We start from the raw sequence: 24,420 nt of genomic DNA on the forward strand, positions 1-24,420 counted from the left end.
GGAAGAGTCAACAATTAAAACAACAACATCCTCTCGTGTGTGTGTGTGTGTGTGTGTGTGTGTGTGTGTGTGTGTGTGTGTGTGTGTGTGTGTGTGTGTGTGTGTGTGTGTGTGTGTGTGTGTGTGTGTGTGTGTGTGTGTGTGTGTGTGTGTGTGTGTGTGTGTGTGTGTGTGCGCGGCTGCGCGCGCGCGCGTGTGGATGCAACAGACAGACACATGGTGGAGGGTTCAAGGTTGTTACATCTTATAAAGGTGTAAGAGTGCAATTTTGTTCTGGCTCCTCAGAGATGGAGAGAGGAGAGGTGGAGGGATGGAGTGCTAGATGGATATATGATTGGTTCTTGGTGTGTAGTGATTGGGAACATGTCAGGTGGAAGAGGAGAAATGAAATCCAATCGACTTACTCATCTAATGGAGGTGTGTGTAGGGGTGTGTGTGTGTGTGTGTGTGTGTGTGTGTGTGTGTGTGTGTGTGTGTGTGTGTGTGTGTGTGTGTGTGTGTGTGTGTGTGCGTGCGCGCGTGCGTGCAAGCGACTGAGACTGCTTGGCTGTCTATCTTGTCTTTGGAAATGATCGCATGACAGATGCACTCATTAGGCAGGGGCACGCACGCACGCACGCACGCACGCACGCACGCACGCACGCACGCACGCACGCACGCACGCACGCACGCACGCACGCACGCACGCACACACACACACACACACACACACACACACACACACACACACACACACACACACACACATACAGTAGATGCTGCATGCATTTTCTATTTTGTTTTTTTCATTATGCTTTTATCTCATCACATCTACATCTTATTGCAAGTGAACAATAAGTGAAGAGACCCCCTTCCTTCCAGGTCCATTAACACTGAGGGTTTACACACACATCAGAGCTGCTTCTGCTAGAATCCCCCCCCCCCCCCATTTTTCCTTTCAATTAAAAAGAGAGAGGAGGACAGTCTGCTCCCCTGCAGAATAATTTAACTGAAAGGTGGTGCTCCCCGCAGATGCTCATATATTTATATTTATATTCCATGCTGGATTTCTTGTTCTCTTCTCTTATTTATATTGTATTAGCTTTTCACTGAAATACAGTTGTGTAGGTCAGATCCAGGTGCCCACGTACAATAACAAGAGGTAATTCGATCCTTCAGGACAGGAACTCATGAAGATGGAACGTGATGATGGTACTTACTGATTGTGGGGACGTGTTGTGAGCTTGTAGATCGGCTATTTTTGGCGAAAGCCTTCCCCACAATAACAGAAAATACACTAGTATAGATCCCTGAGGGATCCCGGTCAACCCGGAGAGAGAGAGAGAGCGAGAGAGAGAGACTTAACAGAGATGGTGTGTGTATGAGAGAGAGACTACACGGGAGAGATGGTGAGAGAGAGAGAGAGGTGCAGTGAAAGGGAAAATGATCAATTCGGGCGGTGAAACGCATGGATCGTCATGACAGCCCTGACAATTTGTGATTCCCTGACACCCTGTAATCACCCTCTGTGTGTGTGTGTGCGCGCGAGTGTGTGTGTGTGTGTGTCTGTGCGTGCACTTGCTTGCTTGTGCATGCGTGCCTGCGGTGTAATTCCAGCTCTCATGAACAGCATGACAGCTGTACTGCAGTCAGTACAGTACAGTAGTAAAGGTCTCGCGTGGCCGACCCCGTTCCACTCTGAATGGAGGTGTGGAGGAACTCTCATTGGAGACAGTGGATGGCATGCTGCTGGGACTCCCTCATTCTCTGGTGTTTCGCCCAGGTGGGCGTAAACCTAACCATTGGTGGAAAGTAACTAGGTACATTTACTTAAAGTAATGCTAGGTAACTTTTTCAATAAAACTAAAGTTAAATTGTATATCTTTTGTGAGTGGCAAATGTTTCACAACACCCACTCCATGAATTTCACCCCCTAAAGCCTTTTATTTATATATTTTATTTTCTATTGAACGGGGTCGGGGTTGACGTTCCCGCGATAATAACGTCATCTGGCCAGAAAATGGAAGCGGAATGCACCGGTTTCCTGTTTGGCCAGGAACTACCGCGCTAATAACAAAAGGAAACTCACGCTGATTTTAAGAGATTGTATGATTTGAAGAACGAAAAAAAACAGAAAAAGAAAACACAGCTCACGGTAACTAAAGCTCCACTGGCTAAGAGAAACGATCCACAGATCGTATAAAACAATTAAAAGAACGCTTTTTGAAACACTTCCGTCTTCTGGTGAAAACTAATGGAATTCTGGGTAACGCAGTAATAAACAAACGGCCTGCAGTGACGGTAATGACCAGCAGAGGCTGCTAAAAATCGTTTTTTTGAAATTTGCACAGTACAACTTTAAGTACTGTACTTAAGTACAATTTTGAGGTACTTTTGCTTTACTGGAGTATTTCCAATTTCCAATACTTTTACTTCTACTCCACTACATCCAAGAGGCAAATATTGTACTTTTACTCCATTAGAATTATTTGAAAACTTTAGTTACTAGTTACTTTTCAGATGTAAATTATTATATTATGAAACATACATTAACCACTTTAGCCCTATTTTATATACATAGGCTACTTGAAAATAGCCGATCTACAAGCTCACAACGCGTCGCAGCGCGACGTGTTGTGAGCTTGTAGATCGGCTATTTTCAAATATTTTAGTACTTTTACTTTTGGTAATTTAAGTACATCTTGATGCCTATGCTTTTGTACTTTTACTCAAGTAAATTTTGAATTCCGGACTTTTACTTGCAACGGAGTACTTCTACATTGCAGTATTGATACTTTTACTTAAGTAAAACTCTTGAGTACTTTTACCACCACTGCCTAAAACACCCGGCATGTCCCAGACTCTTCTCCCTCCTGGCTCTCAAACTGTGGATTAAGCTCCCCATTGCAGTTAGAACTGCAGACTCACACCATAACCGGAAGACTCACCTCTTCAGACTTCACCTCAGCCCCTAGCACAGGGTTCCCCAATTACTTTTCTTATTTAAAAAAAATAAAAAATCCCCCCCCCCCCAAAAAAAAGTTTTAAAAATTTTTTTTAAACAGTTTTTTAAACGGACAGTTGCCTCTCGCGGGCCGCAAATGGCCCGCAGGCCGCCTATTGGGGAACCCTGCCCTAGCACTTCACTCTCCCCATACCCCTCCCTTGATTGACGCTAGCGACTGACCCAGATATGACGACAATGCAGACATACCAAAGAACTTTGTTATTTGTTCTCATGTTTTTGTTACTTATTGTAGACTTGTTTTTCTAGACCAAAATGTATGTATCTTTTTTCAGATAGCGGTGTTATTTTTTTGTTACAGTAGGTTCATTGTTTTCCTGGTATCCTATGGTTTCAATGTACAGGTTATTATTACACATGCGCGCTCGCCCACTTTGTGGAGGATACGGTGAAGGGATGACTCATCTGACCATATCACTTTTTTACACAACTCTGTAGACCAGTGCCTATGTTTTTTTGCACCACTTAACTATGAAATGTGCATTCATCTTTGTAATGAGAGGTTTCTACTTTCTACCCTGCAACCCTGCTGTAACATCCCTCTCTACAGTATGTAGTTGTTGACAGACTGTTCTTGCTGACACATCATGTCCTTCATTGACATTCTCACCCGATAAACAGTTGTTCTTCTGTTTTTTCTTACATGATATCAAACTAATGCACAAGCGTCACGTCATTGAATGTGTGCTTTGGACTACAATTTCCAAACCTATTTACTATAGGCTAATCTCTCAAGAACAGATTCTGCACTGCGTTGGAATCTGTCCTGAAGGTTCGTCATAACGTGTGCACACTGTGTGGGAGTGGGCGTGCCTTCAGATCAGGAAGCAGGCCGCGCTTTACCCAATCAAATGTAGTGGGCGGGATTCACGTGTCCGTCGTCCTTCCCTACTCGAAACTAGCCGAAACTAATTTAACAATAGCGTCCGCGGAGCAGACAAAACCACGGAAAGATATTCACATTTGAACTTACTCTTTCATCATAGAAACAAGTGGGCTTATAACCAAAACGATCCATGTTCTCTGGGAGAAGTGGTGTTAGTGTTCCGTGTAGAAATGTTATCTAGTCGGAATGAAAATGCAAGCTCACCACCGGAAGTGGAGCGGTGAAGGCAGACTTAAACCCCGTTTCCTTGCGCACATGTGCTGCGTCGGCATTGTCCCAGAGTCACACTGAGGAGGAACGAGAGGTCGCTGTTTTTCCTTTTCAGTGTGTCTCTGGGTTCCGAGATTGACTTCAAATCAATATCACGATTATTTCAAACTTTTGGCTCGATTACGATTTAATGAACGATTCTTGAAAATAGAAGATCTTCAAGCTCACAACGTGTCGATGATTCGGTTGCAAGTCAGCTATTGGTTCTGAATACAGGTTTTGATATACCTTTTGATTAATTGCCCTGCCCAGCCCCACTATTTACTGATGTCTCTCTATCTAAGTTTCCTAGGGCATTGTGGGCATCACTTCCTGTCCATTTGATCCCTGATACCTTAGTCTCGCGTGGCCAGACTGTTGCCTCCCACAATTTTCAAATATTTCCGGTCATACAGTCTGGGACTCGGAAGCTCTGATCATGATTAGAATATAAACCGGATAACGGATATGAAGCCTCCTCCTCACTTCCGTTTCGTCTTAACAGTCGCGCAAATTTATCCTGATATAAATACAAATCATCTAAGTATATTTAGATTGCTGCTTAGCAGAAATGAAAATTATAAAGTAAAATGTAAAGCTATTTTAAAATATATTTTCGTGAACGGAAGTGCCAGCTTCCTCTCTCGGATTTCGGGAGTTGTAGTTCCAGACTCCATTTACAGTAGCATTCAGAGATTGTGGAATAGTTGTGTGGCTACGTGAGACTACTGATACCTGATCAAATCGACAGGAAGTGATGCCCACAACGACCTAGGAAACTTGTGGATAGGTCGAAATGTAAATGTCACTTGTGTGATAGGAAGTTAAATTGTTTAATTGTGTCACACAGTCCATCTGTACGCATAATGCATTTGTTAGGTTTCTCAACTCATTTATTCAGGTTGTTACTGTAATTTGTCACCCATCTGCATCTGTATATACTGTACGTATACTGTGTGTGTGTGTGTGTGTGTGTGTGTGTGTGTGTGTGTGTGTGTGTGTGTGTGTGTGGCAGTGGTTATAATAGTCATCTGTGTCTGGCTGGCTGTGTGTGTGTGTGACTGACTGACGTGGAGTCACATGTCTGTCTGATGTGGTTAATTGGGATGTGCCTCCACCAGGTTTAACACAGACCGCAGGCTCCACACAACATAAAGAGTGTGTGTGTGTGTGTGTGTGCACACGCATGGTCTCTCACTCGCCCCCTTGTCTTCTCCTTCACGCTCTTTAGACCAGTGGTTCTCAAACATTTTCATGTCAAGGACCCCCAGATTGATATGTATCTGGCTGCGGACCCCCATCTCAAAAGTTTTTGTGCCAGGGACTCCCAGAAGAGAAGATTTGTGTACATATTTTTTTATTTGAATTAGATTGAAATAGATTTATCAAAAATAGCAGATCTATAAGCTCACAGAGCGTGTCTCTGTGTCTCTCTCTCGCTAACAGAGTGGTTGGATCAGACAGGGCTGTGTTGCTGTTGTAGAAATAAAGGTAGAAAAAGCAGGAAAATCCCTGACAGTCTGAACACATTACTCATCGTGTGTGTGTGTGTGTGTGTGTGTGTGTGTGTGTGTGTGTGTGTGTGTGTGTGTGTGTGTGTGTGTGTGTGTGTGTGTGTGTGTGTGTGTGTGTGTGTGTGTGTGTGTGTGTGTGTGTGTGTGTGTGTGTGTGTGTGTGTGTGTGTGTGTGTGTGTGTGGTGGGTTCTGTTTGATAACGGGTTTCTGCTGAAAACTGTCACAGCCGTGTCTGAAATATGAGACCTCCTGTTTGTGTGTGTGCATGCGTGGGTGGTTGCATGTGTGCACCTATGTGTAGCTCTCTTTGTGTCTGTCTGCATGAGCCTGTGTGTGTGTGTGTGTGTGTGTGTGTGTGTGTGCATGCATGTGCCAGGCTCAATGCTAGGATGCTGCCAGTGTGTGTGTGTGTATGCAGGGTTCAGTTGAAGGTGAGTTATTGTCTGGGATGAAGGGATCAGCCTCAATAGATAGATTCTGTTAGTCCTGGAAGGGATCAGCATGAATAGATGGATAGATTATTTATTAGTCCTTGGCGCTAATTCCTTTTGTCATCACACAATACATAAATAAACAAATAACACAATACATATTAAACCAAACACACACTACACTGACAACACAACACATTTACTCAACACATCACTTACAGAGAAAGACGTCTTCTAAATCCTAACAGTATTCTGAAAAAACGTATGTTTCTATATCAGTGGTGCTCAAACCTTTTCATGTCAAGGACCCCCAAATTGACATGTATTTGGCCACTGACCCCCATCTCAAAATATTTTCTTCCAGGGACCCCCCAGAAGCGAAGATTTTAGTTACAAATGTTCGCTTTAAAAATATATATATTCAAAGATTTGCACAAATTATCTCGATTTTTCAAAAATAGCAGATCTACAAGGAGTGCCGCGCTATGAGCTTGTATATCTGCTATTTTTGAATAGCCAAAATGTGAAATAATGCTTTTTAGCTCAAATCAAAAAAATGACACAGATGCGTCCCAGGTCTTAATAGGTTAAACCCTATACTTTGTTGACCGGAGTACCTCAGGGCTTTATACCGGCGACTGATTCTGCTTTTTCATCAGAAAATGGCAGATCTTGTATAGCAAGCAGAGCTTGTAGATCTGCTATTTTCTGCTAAAGTTTTCCCCCAGAAAACGTATGCTGGGGTTTAAGACAAGTGGTTTGGTTACCAAAGACAACTACTATACAGTAACAGACAAATAAAAGAGTTAAAGGTTAAGCTAATAAACCTTCCCATTCCAAGATGGCTGCTCTACGTCCTGAGTCACCGTCTGCCACCCTAATCAATATCCTTACTAATACTATGTATGTGATAGATAGAGCAGCTGTGTGGTTGACAGGTCACATTTGTGGACACATTAAATGTTAGGGCTGTCACGATTACAAACTTAAGTTGACGATTAATTATCACTCAAATAATTGCGATTAACGATTTAATTGTGTTTCTGTCGTTGAGAATTAATGGAACGTTATGAATAAAAATTACATTTCTGTTTGGCCTTTAGCTTTCGGAAACAAAAGTTGCACAGGGCAGATATGACAAATAACACATATCTAATGACTTTATACATAAAAATAAATATTAAAAGTGGAAATAGCCGATCTATAAGCTCAAAGCGCGTCGCGATGCGACGCGTTTTGAGCTTATAGATGTGCATGTCCATTTGGAGAAAAAACTGGCGTGCCCAATTAGATTTTACAGTGGAGGTTATGGTTATGGTTAGGGGATATGGAATGAATAGAAGTCAATGCAATAATGAAACGTTCCTGAAAGGTTAAAAAAACATATGTGTGTGTGTGTGTGTGTGTGTGTGTGTGTGTGTGTGTGTGTGTGTGTGTGTGTGTGTGTGTGTGCGTGTGCTAAGTGCGTGCGCGCACATGTGGATGAGGGGTACCACCCATTTACCAAGCAGGTGACAGTGGTACCCTGTAATTACAGCTCCTTCCTGCAAAGGGTGTGTGTGTGTGTGTGGGGGGGGGGGAGACACCTTGGGACCAGCTGCTGTCTTTGTCACAAGAGCTGCGTGTGAAGTCAGTTGTGTGCCTGTGAAGTAGATTTGTGTTTGCAAAGTGTGTGTGTGTGTGTGTGTGTGTGTGTGTGTGTGTGTGTGCTTGCTTAGACTTCTTCTGGTCGTGGGTGTGATGATGGCTCTGAACAACTGTGGTTATGTGGACCCTGTTTGTATGACTTTGCGTGTATAGGTGTGTTTGTCAGACCATACATGCTCATGTTACACGTGTGCAGCAGACTCAACAATAACCGTTTTGTCTGTCTATGTTTGGGTCTGGTTTTGTATTTCACATTGCAAACTGATGGTGTGTGTGTGTGTGTGTGTGTGTGTGTGTGTGTGTGTGTGTGTGTGTGTGTGTGTGTGTGTGTGTGTGTGTGTGTGTGTGTGTGTGTGTGTGTGTGTGTGTGTATTCATATCTGAGTGTGTAAGTTTGAATTCATCCATAGTGAATTAGTACATTGTGTGTGTGCGTGTGTGTGTGTGTCATAAACCCTTCCCACTTCCCGGTGTGACTCACCTGTGACACGGCAGTGTGACATCATCACAGGGTCAGGGAGGGAGGGAGGGAGAGAGAGAGAGAAAAGGCCGACCGGCACACAACTTATCTCTCACTCTGACTCTCTCCTACACTCACTTTCTCCACTCTCACACACTCACTTGTCTCTCTCTCTCTCTCATACACACACGCACACACACACACACATAGACACACTCTCGCCTCCTAACTCTCACACACTGGTGCATAACAGTCACACAACTCTACAACACATCATCATCCAGCGTAGTTCTTATTATCTCCAGCTCACAGACCAGAACAGTACAGTGCAGTTGTCATACAGTAGAGTTTGTGTTTTCTGAAGCGGCATGCAGGCTTGTCTCTGTTGAGGTAAGTGTGTTTTTGATTTGATTTGTGGGGGAAACTCAGGACTATTTTTGTCGTGCACCGAAAATAGCCGGTCTACAAGCTCACAATGCGTTTGCCGTGCGACTCACACCACACACACCGAATCAGACCTTTAGGAATGGGATTCATTCATTTCCCTTGACTACTTTTGATTGAATTATTTGATCTTCTTGTTGGCTGATAAGCTCTGGTTCCTTATTGGAGAGCTTAGTGGCTGTGCTCTGAAGCTGCTGTGTAATAGTATTATAATTAACTGTTAACAGATCAAATTAATACTGATATGACAAGATTGACATGAAATGTGATGAGAAAGATACCATCTCTTTGTGGGAGAACTGTGTCTAGTGGAGTGTTCAGCACGATGAGTTGGCTGTGTGTGTGTGTGTGTGTGTGTGTGTGTGTGTGTGTGTGTGTGTGTGTGTGTGTGTGTGTGTGTGTGTGTGTGTGTGTGTGTGTGTGTGTGTGTGTGTGTGTGTGTGTGTGTGTGTGTGTGTGTGTGTGTTCTTCTAAAAACAGTTATTATCTTAGGTCCTGAATGATTCGCCTCTCTCTGTCTCTCTCTCTCTGTCTCTCCCTCTCTCCCTCTCTCCCTCTCCGTCTCTCTCTCTATCTATCTCTCTCTCAGCTGCATAATTATACAAAGTTACCTGTAGGTGTGTAGAGAGAGTGTGTGTGTGTGTGTGTGTGTGTGTGTGTGTGTGTGTGTGTGTGTGTGTGTGTGTGTGTGTGTGTGTGTGTGTGTGTGTGTGTGTGTGTGTGTGTGTGTGTGTGTGTGCTTGTGCGTTTGCAGTGCGTGATCAGGCTTCCTTTATCTCTTTCCACATCACTACATTTCGACCTGACTCAGTACGTACACGACCACACACACACACACACACACTCACACTCACACTCACACTCACACACATGCACGGCACGCACGCACAAACACTCCCCCACACAGGTCAGTGAGTAAGGTGCTGAGTGTGTGTGTTTATAGATAAAACAGAGCCCTCAGTGACCAAATGGAAAATCTCCATCTTTTCTTTATTTATCTGTTTCATTTTAATCTCTCTCTATCTCTATTTCTGTTTTCATTCAGGATGTCATTAGTTGGGAGACAGAAGATGTAGGGTGCTGTGTGTGTGTGTGTGTGTGTGTGTGTGTGTGTGTGTGTGTGTGTGTGTGTGTGTGTGTGTGTGTGTGTGTGTGTGTGTGTGTGTGTGTGTGTGTGTGTGTGTGTGTGTGTGTGTGTGTGTGTGTGTGTGTGTGTCTGTCAGGCAGGGTGTGACAGTACAGGGCCATTATGTCAGTGGGACAGTTGACTAAGAACCCGGGCAGTCTCTTATTCTATTACTCTAACCATATTGACACAAAGTCCTATTTTTAACGTGAGTGGGCTGTGGCCACGCCCCTCTGCACGTTTTAATTTAAGGGAGACAGCGTTGGAGAGGAAGAGAGTAGGAAAGCTGAGAGGGAGACATTGTAGATGGGACAGACAGTTAGGAAAGCTTAGTTTTTGTTAGCTTGTTCCTGTAAAGCGACTTTGAGTACCAAGAAAAGTGCTATATAAATGGGATGCATTATTATTGTAAGGGGGAGACGGTGTATGAGAGACAAACAGTAGGAAAGTTGAGAGGGAGACAGTGTAGGAGAGACAAACAGTAGGGAAGTTGAGAGGGAGACTGTGTAGGAGAGACAAACGCTAGGAAAGTTGAGAGGGAGACGGTGTAGGAGAGACAAACGGTAGGAAAGTTGAGAGGGAGACAGTGTAGGAGAGACAAACAGTAGGGAAGTTGAGAGGGAGACAGTGTAGGAGAGACAAACAGTAGGAAAGTTGAGAGGGAGACAGTGTAGGAGAGACAAACAGTAGGAAAGCTGAGAGGGAGACGTGTAGGAGAGATTGTTCTGGCTGCTCTAACATATATAACCCAGTAGGGTTATATATGTGTAGGTACAATGGCATTGAGCTTAGTTCTTATTATTATCTTTTCTTTTTCTCCTTGATAATATTGTTTTTGTTTTCGTTTTATGTTCTATTTACATTGCCTCTGAATGGAGTTCCCTGTCAATTAAATTAAATTCAAATGAACTACATTGCCAAATCAAGTGCCACAGTAAAAACAAACGTCACTCATCCTATATTCTCTCGTCTGTGATTGGTTGGTTTCCAGAAGCAGCCGGGTGGCACCTAGCTCAAGATGTCTGATAATGGGGAGGTAGAGGACAAGCCCCCAGCTCCGCCCATGAGGAACACCAGCACCATGATTGGCTCCTGCAACAAAGACCCCGCCCCCCTCAACCACGGCTCCAAGCCCCTCCCGCCCAACCCCGAGGACAAGAAGAAGAAGGACCGCTCCATACGCTCCATCCTGACCGGAGGAGGAGACAAGAGTAAGAGACGCGCGCGTGTGTGTGTGTGTGCGTGCGCGTGTATAGATTTGTGGCCACACCCACCAATCAATCTTCAGTTGAGGCTGAAAGGGCGTAATCCAATGAGTGTGTGTGTGTGCGTGTGCAGGTGTGCAAGATGGGAGAGCTCTGCCCCTGATCAATACTCAATGATAGATGGAATAAACATGAGGGAGAGAGAGAGAGAGAGAGAGAGAGAGAGAAAGGGAATAGGTTTCCCTGTTCTCTACGTCAGCGGTTTTCAACCTTTTTTTGTGTCAAGGACCCCCAAATTGACAAATATTAGCCCAGGGACCCCCATTTGAAAAGATATGCCAGGGACTCTTTTGATTTTGATTTCTCGGGGGTCCCAATCTACACAGTAGTATCATCATCGGTGTTCATTTAACTCTTGAGAGTGTACAAATGGAACCAAATGGACCCGTTAGGGTCCATTTGGTTCAATTTGGTTCCTAACAAGGTCCAATTTGGTTCCTAACTATTGATTTGTCTGGGGACCCCCTGGAACCCCCTCAAGGACCACTGGTGGTCCCCGGACCACTGGTTGAGAACCACTGCTCTACGTCTACGTTACCTCAAAAACCAACAGTCACGTGCCTTTTTGAAGTCATACCGTGTAGCATTTATTTCAGTAGTCTATTTGGCGACTGCTCTGGTGGCTCCGTCGTCATCGCAGTCCAAGACAAACGATATAAAAGCGAGACACGCCAGCTCCACTTTCCCTCCTGTGTCTGTGTGACGTAGGTTGCTGTCTCCCTTTAGGAGACCAGAAATACAGTAGGTTATGAGTCTATTAATTCCAATGGGAGAAGTGGACGTGAACACTGTCAGCTTCTGACCCGTTCTTTATCCCCACGGTCACTGAGCTAAAAGTTTCATAAGAAACGTATCTTCTCGAACATTCTGACACTAAAAGGGCTTTTTTCAGAGAGACAAATCAGGAGAAAATCGACCTTTCTCTGTCCCAGAAACTCACGCTGGTGAGATCTAGCAGCAACAGGCAGTGTTGGAAGAAGTACTACATTTTTTTTAACTTAAGTAAAAGTATTCATACTACACGGTAGAAATACTCTGTTGGAAGTAAAATTCCGGAATTCAAAATTTACTTGAGTTAAAGTACAAAAGTGTTGGCATCAAACTATACTCAAAAGTACCAGACTAAAAGTACTCGTCACGCAGAATATCCCATTTCACAAGTTTTCAAAATGTATAGAAATCTTTTGAAAATAGCAGATCTACAAGCTCACAACACATCGCAACGCGTTGTGAACTTGCAGATCGTCTATTTTCAAATAGCCGAAGTATATAAAGTGCTGAAGTGGAAAATGTATGATTTGTAATAATAATCAAAATCTACAAAACTAAAGTTTTCAAATAATTGTAGTGGAGTAAAAAGTACAATATTTGAATCTGAGATGTAGCGGAGTAGAAGTAAAAGTATTGAACATTGGAAGGAAACATACCTCAAAATTGTCCTTAAGTACAATACAGTAGAGTAAATGTACTTATTTACTTTACACCACTGCCAACAGGAATCATAGGGGACGTTCGTGAGATCTGACGCCAGACGGCGCCCACTTGGTTGGGAGACCATTTTGTGTACCATTTCGCACCTAGTGGCGAAACGTGGACTTGCGTGTCTTCCTAAAATAAGCATCTTTGTTACAGCATCTATGGTCTATGGTCTGATAGAACTGCGGTTCCCAGAATTCAGTTCAAAACAAAACCACGGAAGTACCGCCCCAAAACGAATGCCGCAGGGTCCTAGTGCCGAGGATATTTTGGAAAGCAGCAACACCAATGTCAGAAACGGTATGTATTAACTTTAAAATAAATCAATACATTTCCGGTACAATTTGACAGTGCGCGTGTCGGGGGCAGACACTCGTGACTAACAATAGTGTTTAGATAAAGTGTTTGTCAAAAACACATTCATGTGGAATGGTCAATGTGAAAAATATACCAGTGACTGAAAGATTATATCATAAATAACTTATGTTCAAATTAAAAAGTTACACAGCATGACTTTAAGCAAGGCACTGAACATCTGAACCATCTTCTAGTGCATTGGTTTGCAAAGTGGTCCTTGAGGGGGTTCCAGGGGGTCCTCAGAAAAAGTTGTTAACATAGCATAAAAATCAGTTTAACCATTTCAACTCTATATATATCGGCAATTTGAAAATAGCTGATCTACAAGCCCTCAACGTGTTGCATGGCAACGTGTTGTAAGCGTGTACATCTGCTGTTTTTTAAAAAGAAAATCTTGAAAATAACTTGAAAACATTTTACCAACACAGATCTTTCTGGGGGGGGGGGGGGGGGGGTCCCTGGCACAAAATATTTTCAGATGGGGGTCCTTGGCCAAATACATGTTCATTTGAGGGTCCTTGACACTAAACAACCACTGTTCTAGCCCATTAAAACAGGGAAAGTATCTGTGTCATTTTAGATTTTTGCGTTGGCTGTTCAAGAATAGCAGATATACAAGCTCACAGCGCGTCACTTCGTGCCGTGCTGCGAGCTTGTATATCTGCTATTTTTTTTTTTTTTTTTTTAATCGCGAAATTGTGCAAACTACTGATTTAGAAGGCATTTGTAGAACCGGCCTCAGGTCTTAACACATTAAGACTTGAAGTCGATTCAACAATCAGTCTCCTAAATCCCAACAGTATTCTGAAAAACGTACGTTTCTATATCAGTGGTGCTCAATCTTTTTCATGTCAAGGACCCCCAAAATGATATTTATTTGACCGCGGACCTCCAGCTCAAAATATTTTGTTCCAGGGACCCCCAGAAGCAAAGATTTGAGTTAAAAAAAATATATATTCAAAGATTTGCACACATTTTCACGATTTTTCAAAAATAGCAGATCTACAAGCTTAAGTGCCGCGCTACGAGCTTGTAGATCTGCTATTTTTGAATAGCCAAAGTGTAAAATAATGCTTTTTAGCTCAAATCAAAAAATGACACAGATGCGTTCCAGGTCTTAATGGGTTAATAGGCTAGTGGATCTTCTCAGTGGTCAGCAGGTGTTGGATGTGTGTGAATGTTTGAATGTGTAGCAGTAGGACATTAATGTGACGAATATCATGCATGCTCAGCTGCAGCAGCCCCTCCCTGATTACATTAAGACTGTAAATAAAAATAGACCAACAGCAACATCATCAACAACAGCTCTGGGAATTCTAACAAAGGAATAATTCTGGTGCATACTGTATAGCAGTCTACATAACTGTACGCTATCTTCTATTTATTAGACTGTCTGTACCAAAATGATTGGAGAACAAGATTTTTTATGTCAACATCCGTCAGACTTTAACAAAACACAAGAGCCGTAGATTTCATTATTTGTCAATATCATTGCCCAATTTGGATGATAAATAGTTATTATACAAAATCTTGTGTGACACAAGATGGGAAGGGTTTGGAAGGTAATGCCGCAGTGAGTTCATCAGCAGCAGCTGCACATCCAGAACTAGCAGAGCTTGATCAATCCTACAGGATTAAAAAGTATCCTGATAATGACTAAAGCCTAAAGAAACCAGTGAGTCTGGTTTCACTTTAAATCACTGCTTCTTAAAATTAGGGGTTCCAGGGGACCCCCAGCTAAACGATTGATTGTTAATGTTTATATGATTTCCACCTTTGGGCCTGGGAGGGACCTTGGGGTTAATTTAACTCTGAGTGTGTACAAACGGAGCCAAATTGACCCTTAGCCCACTGATCTAGGTTGTGCCGGACAGCTCCCAGTGACCAACACTAGAAGTCTGTGCTCATACTGGGAAACTCCCAGGTGCCAAATGTGTAAGACTGTGGTTCTACTGGGCAGCTCCCAGTGACTAGCGGTAGAAGACTGTGGTTCTACTGGGCAGCTCCCAGTGGCCAGCAGTAGAAGACTGTGGTTCTACTGGGCAGCTCCCAGTGACCGGCAGTAGAAGACTGTGGTTCTACTGGGCAGCTCCCAGTGACCGGCAGTAGAAGACTGTGGTTCTACTGGGCAGCTCCCAGTGACCGGCAGTAGAAGACTGTGGTTCTACTGGGCAGCTCCCAGTGACTAGCAGTAGAAGACTGTGGTTCTATTGGGCAGCTCCCAGAATGTGAATTGTGTATGCATTGTGTAGCAGTCAGTGTTGCCAGATTCTGTGAGAGAAACAAGCAACCAGGTCTAGGAAAACCAGCCCAAAAGAAGCGACGATGGGCCACGTGAGCACTTTAACATGTACATCGGTTATTTGAAAATAGCCGATCTACAAGCTCACAACGCGTCGCGATGCGACGCGTTGTGAGCTTGTAGATCGGCTATTTTCAAATAAAATCTTGCGGGGAAATTATAACGAGCAGATCTGGCAACCCTGGTAGCAGTGCCGTGCTGGACTACAGTATATATATACAGTACATTATACTGTACTGTACCTGCTCAGCAAAACCCTAAAACAAATAGAGAGCATTAATCTAGCTTACAACTCCCGTATGTCTTCCTCTGTATGTATGTCCCTCGTGTGTTAAGTTAATAATGTTGTCTCTACACCGCCTTATCCTTATTGTGTCAGTGAGGGAATCTCAGATCATCGCCACATAATTATCACATTATTATCTACTTATTACAATGTTACCAGTTATATTGCCCTGAGGGGAAAGTCGGTTCACCAAGCAATTTACATTTACATTTACCTAGATATTTAGCGGCTGGCTCTCAGCCAGGACTCAGTGCTTGGCTCGAGGACATTTCTTTTGTCACTGGAACAGTTTTTCAGCGGTGTAGCCGCTCCTATAAGTGGGTTTGGGACCCATCCGTGGCGAAAGTTTTTCTTTCCGTCGTGAAAATTTGCCTGTCGCTGTACTGTGATTGGCTGATTGGCTGTGACGTACTGTGATTGGCTAGCGAGACGCATGACGAAATTAATAACTCATAAATATTACCACTCACTTAAAAAAAAATATTTTTGGGCGGTGCAACCGCCCCTATATGTGAGGTTTGGACCCCCACCCATTGCACCCCCCAACCCTGCGCTGTGATTGGTCACCATTGTACCCCCCTAACCCTGCACCGTGATTGGCCACCATTGTACACTGGTTGACTCTATTCAGGACTGTGATTGATTGGCTAGTGAAACACATGACACATGTGAAGTCTTATAAATAGGACTGTGCACTTAAAAAAAACACATTTATGTTTTTTTTTTAAGTGAATCACCCACTGTGATGACCACTGTGACCACACCGCCCACTTCACACTGGGTGTGATTTTTTTTTAAAAGTGAGCTTCCATCACTGTGTGTCACAGCAAAGGGTCTGAAATGAATACGTATCTTTGCAGGATAAGTATTCAGGATAAGGATTGGCTAGCGAGACACATGATGAAATTGACTTAAAACTTCGCTCATAAATAGCACCGCTCACTTCACACTGGGTGTGATTTTTTTTTTTTGTGCAGCATATTGATAAGCAGCATATAAATACAACCGTAATGATTTGAACAACATCAATCTTGTGGTCTGTCGAGGTCTTACGAGTAGGGCTGTCACGATCATGGAAAATAGTTGATGATTAATCCTCATACAAATAATAAATGAATTATTTAATTGTGTTCTTGGCATTGAACCTGGGGACATGTACATAAAAAATACATTTATGTTTACCTTTTAGGCTTTGTAAATAAGAATTTCAAAGGGCAGATACAGACGAATGACTTAAATATACAAAGCCATACCATGATACCAATAAAGTTAATTAATGTTCTATAGCCACAACAGGCCAGCTGGCACGTCAGATAGAAATGTGCAGCATATTGATAAGCAGCATAGAAAAACAAGCGTAATGAATTGAACAGCATTAACCTTGTGGTGTGGTGTGTGGGTGGAGGTGTACCAGGCAGTGTTGCCAGATTCTGTGAGAGAAACAAGCACAACCAGGTCTAGGAAAACCAGCCCAAAAGAAGCAACTATGGGCCACATGAGCACTTTAACATATACATCAGCTATTTTAAAATAGCAGATCTACAAGCTCACAACGCGTCGCGATGCGACGCGTTGTGAGCTTGTAGATCTGCTATTTTCAAATAAAATCTTGTGGGGAACTTATAATAAGCAGATCTGGCAACCCTGAATGTAAAAAGGAGGGAAAAGAAGTCTCACTCTCTGGCTCCATTTGCAGTAGTTTATTTAATGCCTCACTATGTAACTTTAATTTATGAATAAAATGTCATTTTGTCCAATCTGTATAGTAGAGTACACGATATAACTTATACACTTGGGGTGGTTGTATTTTGTCTCCCTGCTCTTCTATTGAGACATTTGGATCGTGTCAAAGGTCATATCTCACCTAGACACAGGATTAAAGTCATCCCCTGAGCAAGCAGGCAGGCTCTATTAGCTCAATGGTAAACATGTCAGCAGTTGCGCAGGAAACCGGGTTCAAATCCAGGGTAGAAGAGGAAAGTTACATAGTGCAGCTTTAACTACATTCTTGGAGAATATCTTATCGTTAAAGCATCCCAAACATAATGGCTCTCTGATTCATTTTTATGGGTTGTGAGTAAATATCTTGTTCTTTTTTCTTTTCTTTTTTTTTTTACCTCAAGACTTAGTAAACTGGACCCGAGTTGTCTCTGTACTTGGACCTCTTTTTTTTCTGTCTACGCCATAGCTCTTTGTTCCCCCCGGAATATGGATGCTGGGGTTAAATAGAAAAAATTTAAAAGATTTCAAAATGTAAAATTGTTCTATTTATATATTATTATCCAACACATTGTGAGCTTGTAGATTGGCTAATGGCTATTTTCACTATTTTAAAAATAGGGCTTATAAGTGATGAATTCATAATACAATTTTTGTACGTTCGGGCCTGGTGGAGACAAATTTCAGTTTTTGGGTGTTGAGTTGAAAATGTTTGGGAACCCTCTGCATTATATACCTCTTATCTCCATATTCAAACGTTTTGTTTTTTTCGTGTTTTCTTTTACTACAGCGTCACACAAAAGCATAAGTAGTAGGTCAGCAAGCTCGAAACGTGGCACAGATCTGCTACTTTTGATATTTTTGAATTTGAATCCTGAAAAGTAACAATATACGATATAGTGTTTGGCAAGTCTCCGAGTCCTAGGTTGAAGTTTCAAACAACATCTTGATGTCTGGCTGGGCCAGGCTGCTCACAATCTGTTGTTTTCCTGCACTTCCATGGATTTTAATGTGAAATTAGCATATAGCATATTATTAGTAAAGCATTTGGGATATAATGACTGGAACTCTGCCCGGTGCACACCAAAGGTGAAGCTCATTAGTTATAAAGACAGACATGACACGACACACACACACACACACACACACACACACACACACACACACACACACACACACACACACACACACACACACACACACACACACACACACACACACACACACACACACACACACACACACACACACACACGCTCATGCTCATTGCCTCACACTTTCTCCCATTTCAAAGTAGACTGTGTGCCGGTGTTGATTAGTAGCTCATTAGCTCTTCGTTAGTGGCCGTTAACCCCTTAATGGCAGCTGACCCCTGACCCTGACCCCTGTCCTGAACAGCTGCTTCTGCGGCTGCAAGGAGAATATTAACAGGGAGAGAGAGAGAGAGGGAGAGGAGAGAGAGGGTGCAGGACAGGAAAAGACGAGAGAGAGAGGAAGAGACAGATGGGGGAAGAGTGAAAGAGAGAGAGAGAGAGAGAGAGAGAGAGAGAGAGAGAGAGAGAGAGAGAGAGAGAGAGAGAGAGAGAGAGAGAGAGAGAGAGAGAGAGAGAGAGAGAGAGAGAGAGAGAGAGAGAGAGAGAGAGAGAGAGAGAGAGAGAGAGAGAGAGAGAGAGAGAGAGAGAGAGAGAGAGAGAGAGAGAGAGAGAGAGAGAGAGCGCAGGAGAGAGAGGAAGAGACAGATAGGGGAAGAGACGAGGGAGGGAGGAGGTGACGGAGAGAGAGAGGAAAAGAGGGGCTTGCTTGGCTGATAGAGACACTGGAGGAGGGGTGGGTCAGACATGGAAGGAGACAGAGATAGAGAGAACAGTGAGAGAGTAACAGAGAAAGAGAGAGGTAAGGAGGTGTGACAGACTTGAAGAGAAACAAAGAGAGAGAGACAGCCGGCAAATGAATGCTGTAGACGGCACCATACTGCTGAGTGTAGCGCGTGCAGAGTGTAAAAATGGATCTGTAACGGATCACTCTCAGTGTTAAAATAACACTCTGGGTTTTACTGTGTGTATAATGCACTACATGCATCAACAGATGCGCATGAATATACCCACACCCGTTGTTTTCCCTTGTGGTTGAATAGATTAAACAAATCACCGTCTGTCTGTCTGTCTGTCTGTCTGTCTGTCTGTCTGTTTGTCTGTTTGTCTTCCATCTTAGGGGGGGTAGAGTCTCAGGAGATATGGTCTCTGTTGGATGGAAACCTCATATGTCCAAAACTGTTACTTTTCAGGATTCAAATTCAAACATGGCAAAAGTAGCAGATTGACAACCTCAAAACGCGTCGCTTCGAGCTGCGCTTCGAGCTTGTAGATCTGCTACCTTTGATACGTTTGTGTCTTTGATTCTTTTGTGTGACGCTGTAGTATGGTCAAGTAGGGCATTCATTTGCGAAAAAACACAGTTAGAACATAGATATGAAAGGTGCCATTATCCATCAGATTGTTGCTGAATTTCTCTCTGCAATTTTTCTCTGAATGCCTTAACAAAGAAATCATAAAATCAGTCACTCAAACAAATGTGGATCTTTTGATGCACGGTACAATCCTGTGTTAAACTCTGAGTCTGAGAAAATAGAAAAATTACCCAAAAAAGTACGAATGAACACTGAGGATTCTTACTGTGGCTTTCCAAAGGGCATGTGGGATTTTTTTGACTAAAGGTTTCACAGAATACCTGCTAGTCGTTTCCTAAACCATCTTCATCCTGATTACACAGCAGAGTGTTCTGGGTGTTCACTGTTCAGGATGAGAGCTTTAACCGGAGTCCCCCAGGGCTCTGTACGTGATCTACTCCCTTTTCCCCCTCTACATCAAATCTACTGTATAAGCAAACATTCGTTGGATGTTCACCTAGGGACACTAGGGTTCATGTGGTTAAAGCCACTGGCTTCATCAAAACACCAAGTGTGATTTCAGAAGATGCAGACTTTCAAAGACTGCTCAGAGTGTTAACATTCCATTCTGTCTCTCTCTCTTTCTCTCTCAGCCAATAAGAAGAATGTTTACGTTCCACTCTCTCTTTCTCTCAGCCAATAAGATGTATACTAACGTTCCGTTCTGTCTCTCTCTCTCTTTCTCTCAGCCAATAAGATGTATGCTAACGTTCCGTTCTGTCGCTCTCTCTTTCTCTCTCAGCCCATAAGAAGAATGTTTACGTTCCACTGTCTTTCTCTCAGCCAATAAGATGTATGCTTACGTTCAGTTCTGTCTCTCTCTCTCAGCCAATAAGATGTATGCTAACGTTCTGTTCTGTCTCTCTCTCTCTTTCTCTCAGCCAATAAGAAGAAGGAGCGTCCAGAGATTTCTCTACCGTCTGACTTTGAACACACCATCCATGTTGGCTTTGACGCTGTCACCGGGGAGTTTACCGTAAGTGTGTGTGTGTGTGTGTGTGTGTGTGTGTGTTCGCACATGCATCACCTTCATTTACTTAAAGCATGTACAGACTACAGGATTTTAAGCCTTAAGGTCATTACAAACCGGCGAATATGCGAATATACGCAAAATTCTGACTCGTTCCGAATAATTAAAAGACGCTTTTTCGCTTTTTCGCTCCATGTAAGCTTGCATTGACTTTATAAGGTTTAAAAAAATTACGTATAATTTGCATGAAAAATTCACCCCCGGTGTGTAAGGTGCTTTAGCCTTCATTTACTTATGGGCACTATCGGGTGGAAACCTTGTAACTGTTACTTTTCAGTAAATGTACAAAAGAACCTGTGTTTCAGTGGATCCAATGTAGCTATTATTTAGTCACACAAGTTCTTGTTTTTCATTAAGACTCACAGACTAAACCACAAAATAAAAAGCAGATCTATAGTAGCCTGGGTCCAGAGTCTAGACCATAGACCCCGCCCACTCCACTGAATTGGCAGTCTGCTAATCAGGTTAGATCTACAGAGCTTGTGAAGCAAATATTTTTGCTACTTTTTGTAAGAAAGTTTAGTATGACGAACTCGTCCATTCATTTAGGAAAGAAAAATACAGAAATAGTTAAAATATGGCGATAACGAGGTTTCTGCCCGACAGTAACGGTATCTTTAGAGAATCCCAGTACATTTCATTTGCTTGCTTAGGCCTGTGGCGGGCCCTTTTGTCCACCAGAGTTATTAACAGTCAGTGACATTTCAATTCCCTCTGATGACCAGCAAACCCATATTGTCTCTGCAACCCAACAAATGTGTTCTGCTGCTCCGGGGTATTTCTGTGCCTCTTGTGAGGAAACAGCTACAGCGTGTGGTAGAGCTCAGTCCATTCAAACGCAATGTTATTTCCCTGAAAAATGAAATGCATCCACATTCCATAAAATGTAAGGTGCCAAATAATCGTGGCGATCACCCTATGCAGGGCCTGCATTCTGTTTTTGATTGGGATTTTTGACTTAAAAACACACAGATTGGGTTGCAAACTATTTGGCATCTATTGTTAATCATATCTCCAGTGTGACCACGGATATGCTCTAGCCGGGGCGTGAAAAAAAACCTTTTCATTTTGCCTTTAGCATCACACATGTAATATACATCCAGAGGCTTTTAATTGGATGCACAACAGGTGTCTAGTCACACCCAGAGCCTTGTATTAGAGAGTTGCGTCACCTCGGGGGCAGAAAACGGCACCGGTCACATGGTTCATGTAAACTCGAAATAGTGACAAACGCTCATAGACTCCAGTGCATTCCGTAAACTTCCAGTTCAGGGCTTTGTCACTATTCGCCAATAGAAGGCTCTGTAGAAGGCTGGTCCGATGACGTGAACGGAGGTGATCGTGAAAATGTGTGCAAATCTTTGAATATATATTGTTTTAAAGCGAACATTTGTAACTGAAATCTTTGCTTCTGGGGGTCCCTGGAACAAAACATTTTGAGATGAGGGTCAGCGGCCAAATACATATCATTTTGGAGGTGCTTGACATGAAAAAGTTTGAGCACCACTGATTATAGAAACATACGTTTTTCAGAATACTGTTGGGAAGACATTTGTAGAATCGGATGGGTTAATGGGTTAAATGGCTCTGGTCACACCCAGCTCAGTCTAAATTAATTTGACTCAGGCCAGGTGTGACTGTGTGCGAGTCGGTCTCTGTCTGTCCAAAAATGTTTGAGCGCAAGCGGAGAGCTAGCGGGTTGCAGCTTATTATCACACATTCTGTGCTTGTTTTGCAGTACAAATGGGTGCACATGCTACGACAAGTAAAACAAAGGAAAGACGCGTGTTACAAACTTTTGGGGGAATCTTGAAGGTAGTCGCTGTCTGAGACTTCCTAGTTGCCATGATGTTAGAAACCCTAAAGACAGTGAGATTCAGGAACTGTGTGATGTGTTACTATACTTGTGAGGACTAAATGTATAGTAGAATACGAACAATAGACCTAAATGTATAGTAGAATATAAAAAATACACATTGGGTAGACTATGTCTATAACAAGAGAAATTGTTGTTTTATGGTAAAAAAAATAAAATATATATATATATATATATATACATTAATACGTTGGAGAGGCTTACAATTACAAAAATGTTAAGGTTAGAATTAAGCCATTAGAGGGTTAGGCTTAAGGGTTGTGGTTAAGAGTTTCCCCTATTTTCCAGCAATTTTCAATGCTGTTCAAAAAATGTTATGTCTTCACACACAAGTATAGTACAAATAGTAAACCTGTGTGTGTTGTTACAAGTTGCCTACGGTGATATTTTGTACTGTATGTTCCACTGAATGTGAGTTAAGTGTGCGCATGAGAGTGGGTCAGTGAGGGAGTGTCTGTGTCTTGTGTTCCAGTGTTTGTGAGTGTTTGTTTATAATCTTAAACGACTTAATGAGTAAGCAATCGTAAATAATGTAATTAGACAAAAGAGCTCTTATTTAGCTCACTGAGTGAAGGCACCTGACTGACTGACTAGGCTGTTTTAAACTTCATTTATACTCCCTCGTACGGTACAACGGTGTTGCTTGCTGGCAGTATGTAGAACAGCAGGAACAATATTATATATACTAAAACATCACAATGTTACATATTGTGTTAACACATTGAATGCCTAAAACGAATTAACTCGTTTTTAGCTTTTCATCACTTGAGTGCCAAGATCTGCTAAAAACGAGTTAACTCGTTTTTAGCAAAACATTTTTTTTTTTTTCTACTTTTTTTTTTTTTTATTTGACACAAAGACCAAGGAGATATGAATTTTTGAAGATCTTTACTCTCATCCACTTCCTTGTTAACTTTTTTTTTTCCATTGAAAAATCTCTGGCATGAATAACAATAGGCAGTGAAAATAATTCTGGCAGTCAATGTGTTGGAACACACTGTTTCACGAATCGCACTTTAGGACTTGGTCATACAAACTTTCAGTTTGATTTAGCTTTACTCCACTTGAAATCAGTTTTGGACAAGCGTCACCATCGTACAGAGTACAATCAGCATCAGCCAGGGGACACTGTGTGTGTGGGGTGGGGGGGCGTGCTATCGCGTGACAACATGCACTGAGCTACTGAGGGTTCTCTCTTGTAATCTGGGACACATTCGGTGTTGCCAGATCTGCTTATTATCATTTCCCCCCAAGATTTGTTTTGAAAATAGCAGACCTACAAGCTCACAATGCGTCGCATCGCGACGCGTTGTGAGCTTGTAGATCGGTCCATTTTCAAATAGCTGATGCATATGTTTAAAGTGCTCATCTGGCCCATAGTCGCTTGTTTTCCTAGACCCGGTTGTTGTTTCTCTCACAGAATCTGGCAGCACTGGACACACTCCACACAGAGTCACACATATTTGTCGTTTCTGTTTAAGTCAATGTGATAGAGAAAGCAATGATAATGTCCTGACCTAATAATGACCCCAATAGAACATGACGCAGGAAGATGATGGATGGATGGATGTTGATTGTAGGGACAGATGAGGGGATGAACAGAATAGATGGGCAGTAGGAGGGATGGTTTGATGGATGGATGGATTAAGAAGGTGGGAAGAGAGGAGAAGAGTAGATGGAGTGACAGCTCTAAATGGAGGGCTGCGCTGTACAATGGGGCTGAAACAGACGAGTAGAGAGAGAGAGAGAGAGAGAGAGACAAAGTGACCCAGTTGTGACAACGAGACAACATCCCTTCGTCTTTAGACCTCTGTAGTTAGGAAGCCTGTGTGTGTGTGTGTGTGTGTGTGTGTGTGTGTGTGTGTGTGTGTGTGTGTGTGTGTGTGTGTGTGTGTGCGTGTG

General features: G+C 42.7%; 1 protein-coding gene across 2 annotated transcripts in view; it reads left to right on the forward strand.

Moving 5' to 3' along the window:
- The window catches only part of pak1 (p21 protein (Cdc42/Rac)-activated kinase 1), an 80,692-nt gene that overhangs the window by 32,156 nt on the left and 24,116 nt on the right, over positions 1 to 24,420 (forward strand). Inside the window, exons 1-3 of one of the 2 annotated variants that reach the window (XM_084063767.1) lie at positions 8,459 to 8,581; positions 10,753 to 10,972; positions 20,494 to 20,588. In XM_084063767.1, coding sequence (XP_083919893.1) covers positions 10,780 to 10,972; positions 20,494 to 20,588 — 288 coding nt within the window. In that variant the 5' untranslated portion in view covers positions 8,459 to 8,581; positions 10,753 to 10,779. Of the gene's footprint in view, positions 1 to 8,458; positions 8,582 to 10,752; positions 10,973 to 20,493; positions 20,589 to 24,420 lie in introns of those variants that run through there. The other variant, XM_084063766.1, reaches the window with a different exon arrangement.

Source organism: Gymnoscopelus microlampas (assembly GCF_963454915.1).
Source record: "Gymnoscopelus microlampas genome assembly, chromosome: 8".
NCBI classification, from domain to species: Eukaryota; Metazoa; Chordata; class Actinopteri; order Myctophiformes; family Myctophidae; genus Gymnoscopelus; species Gymnoscopelus microlampas.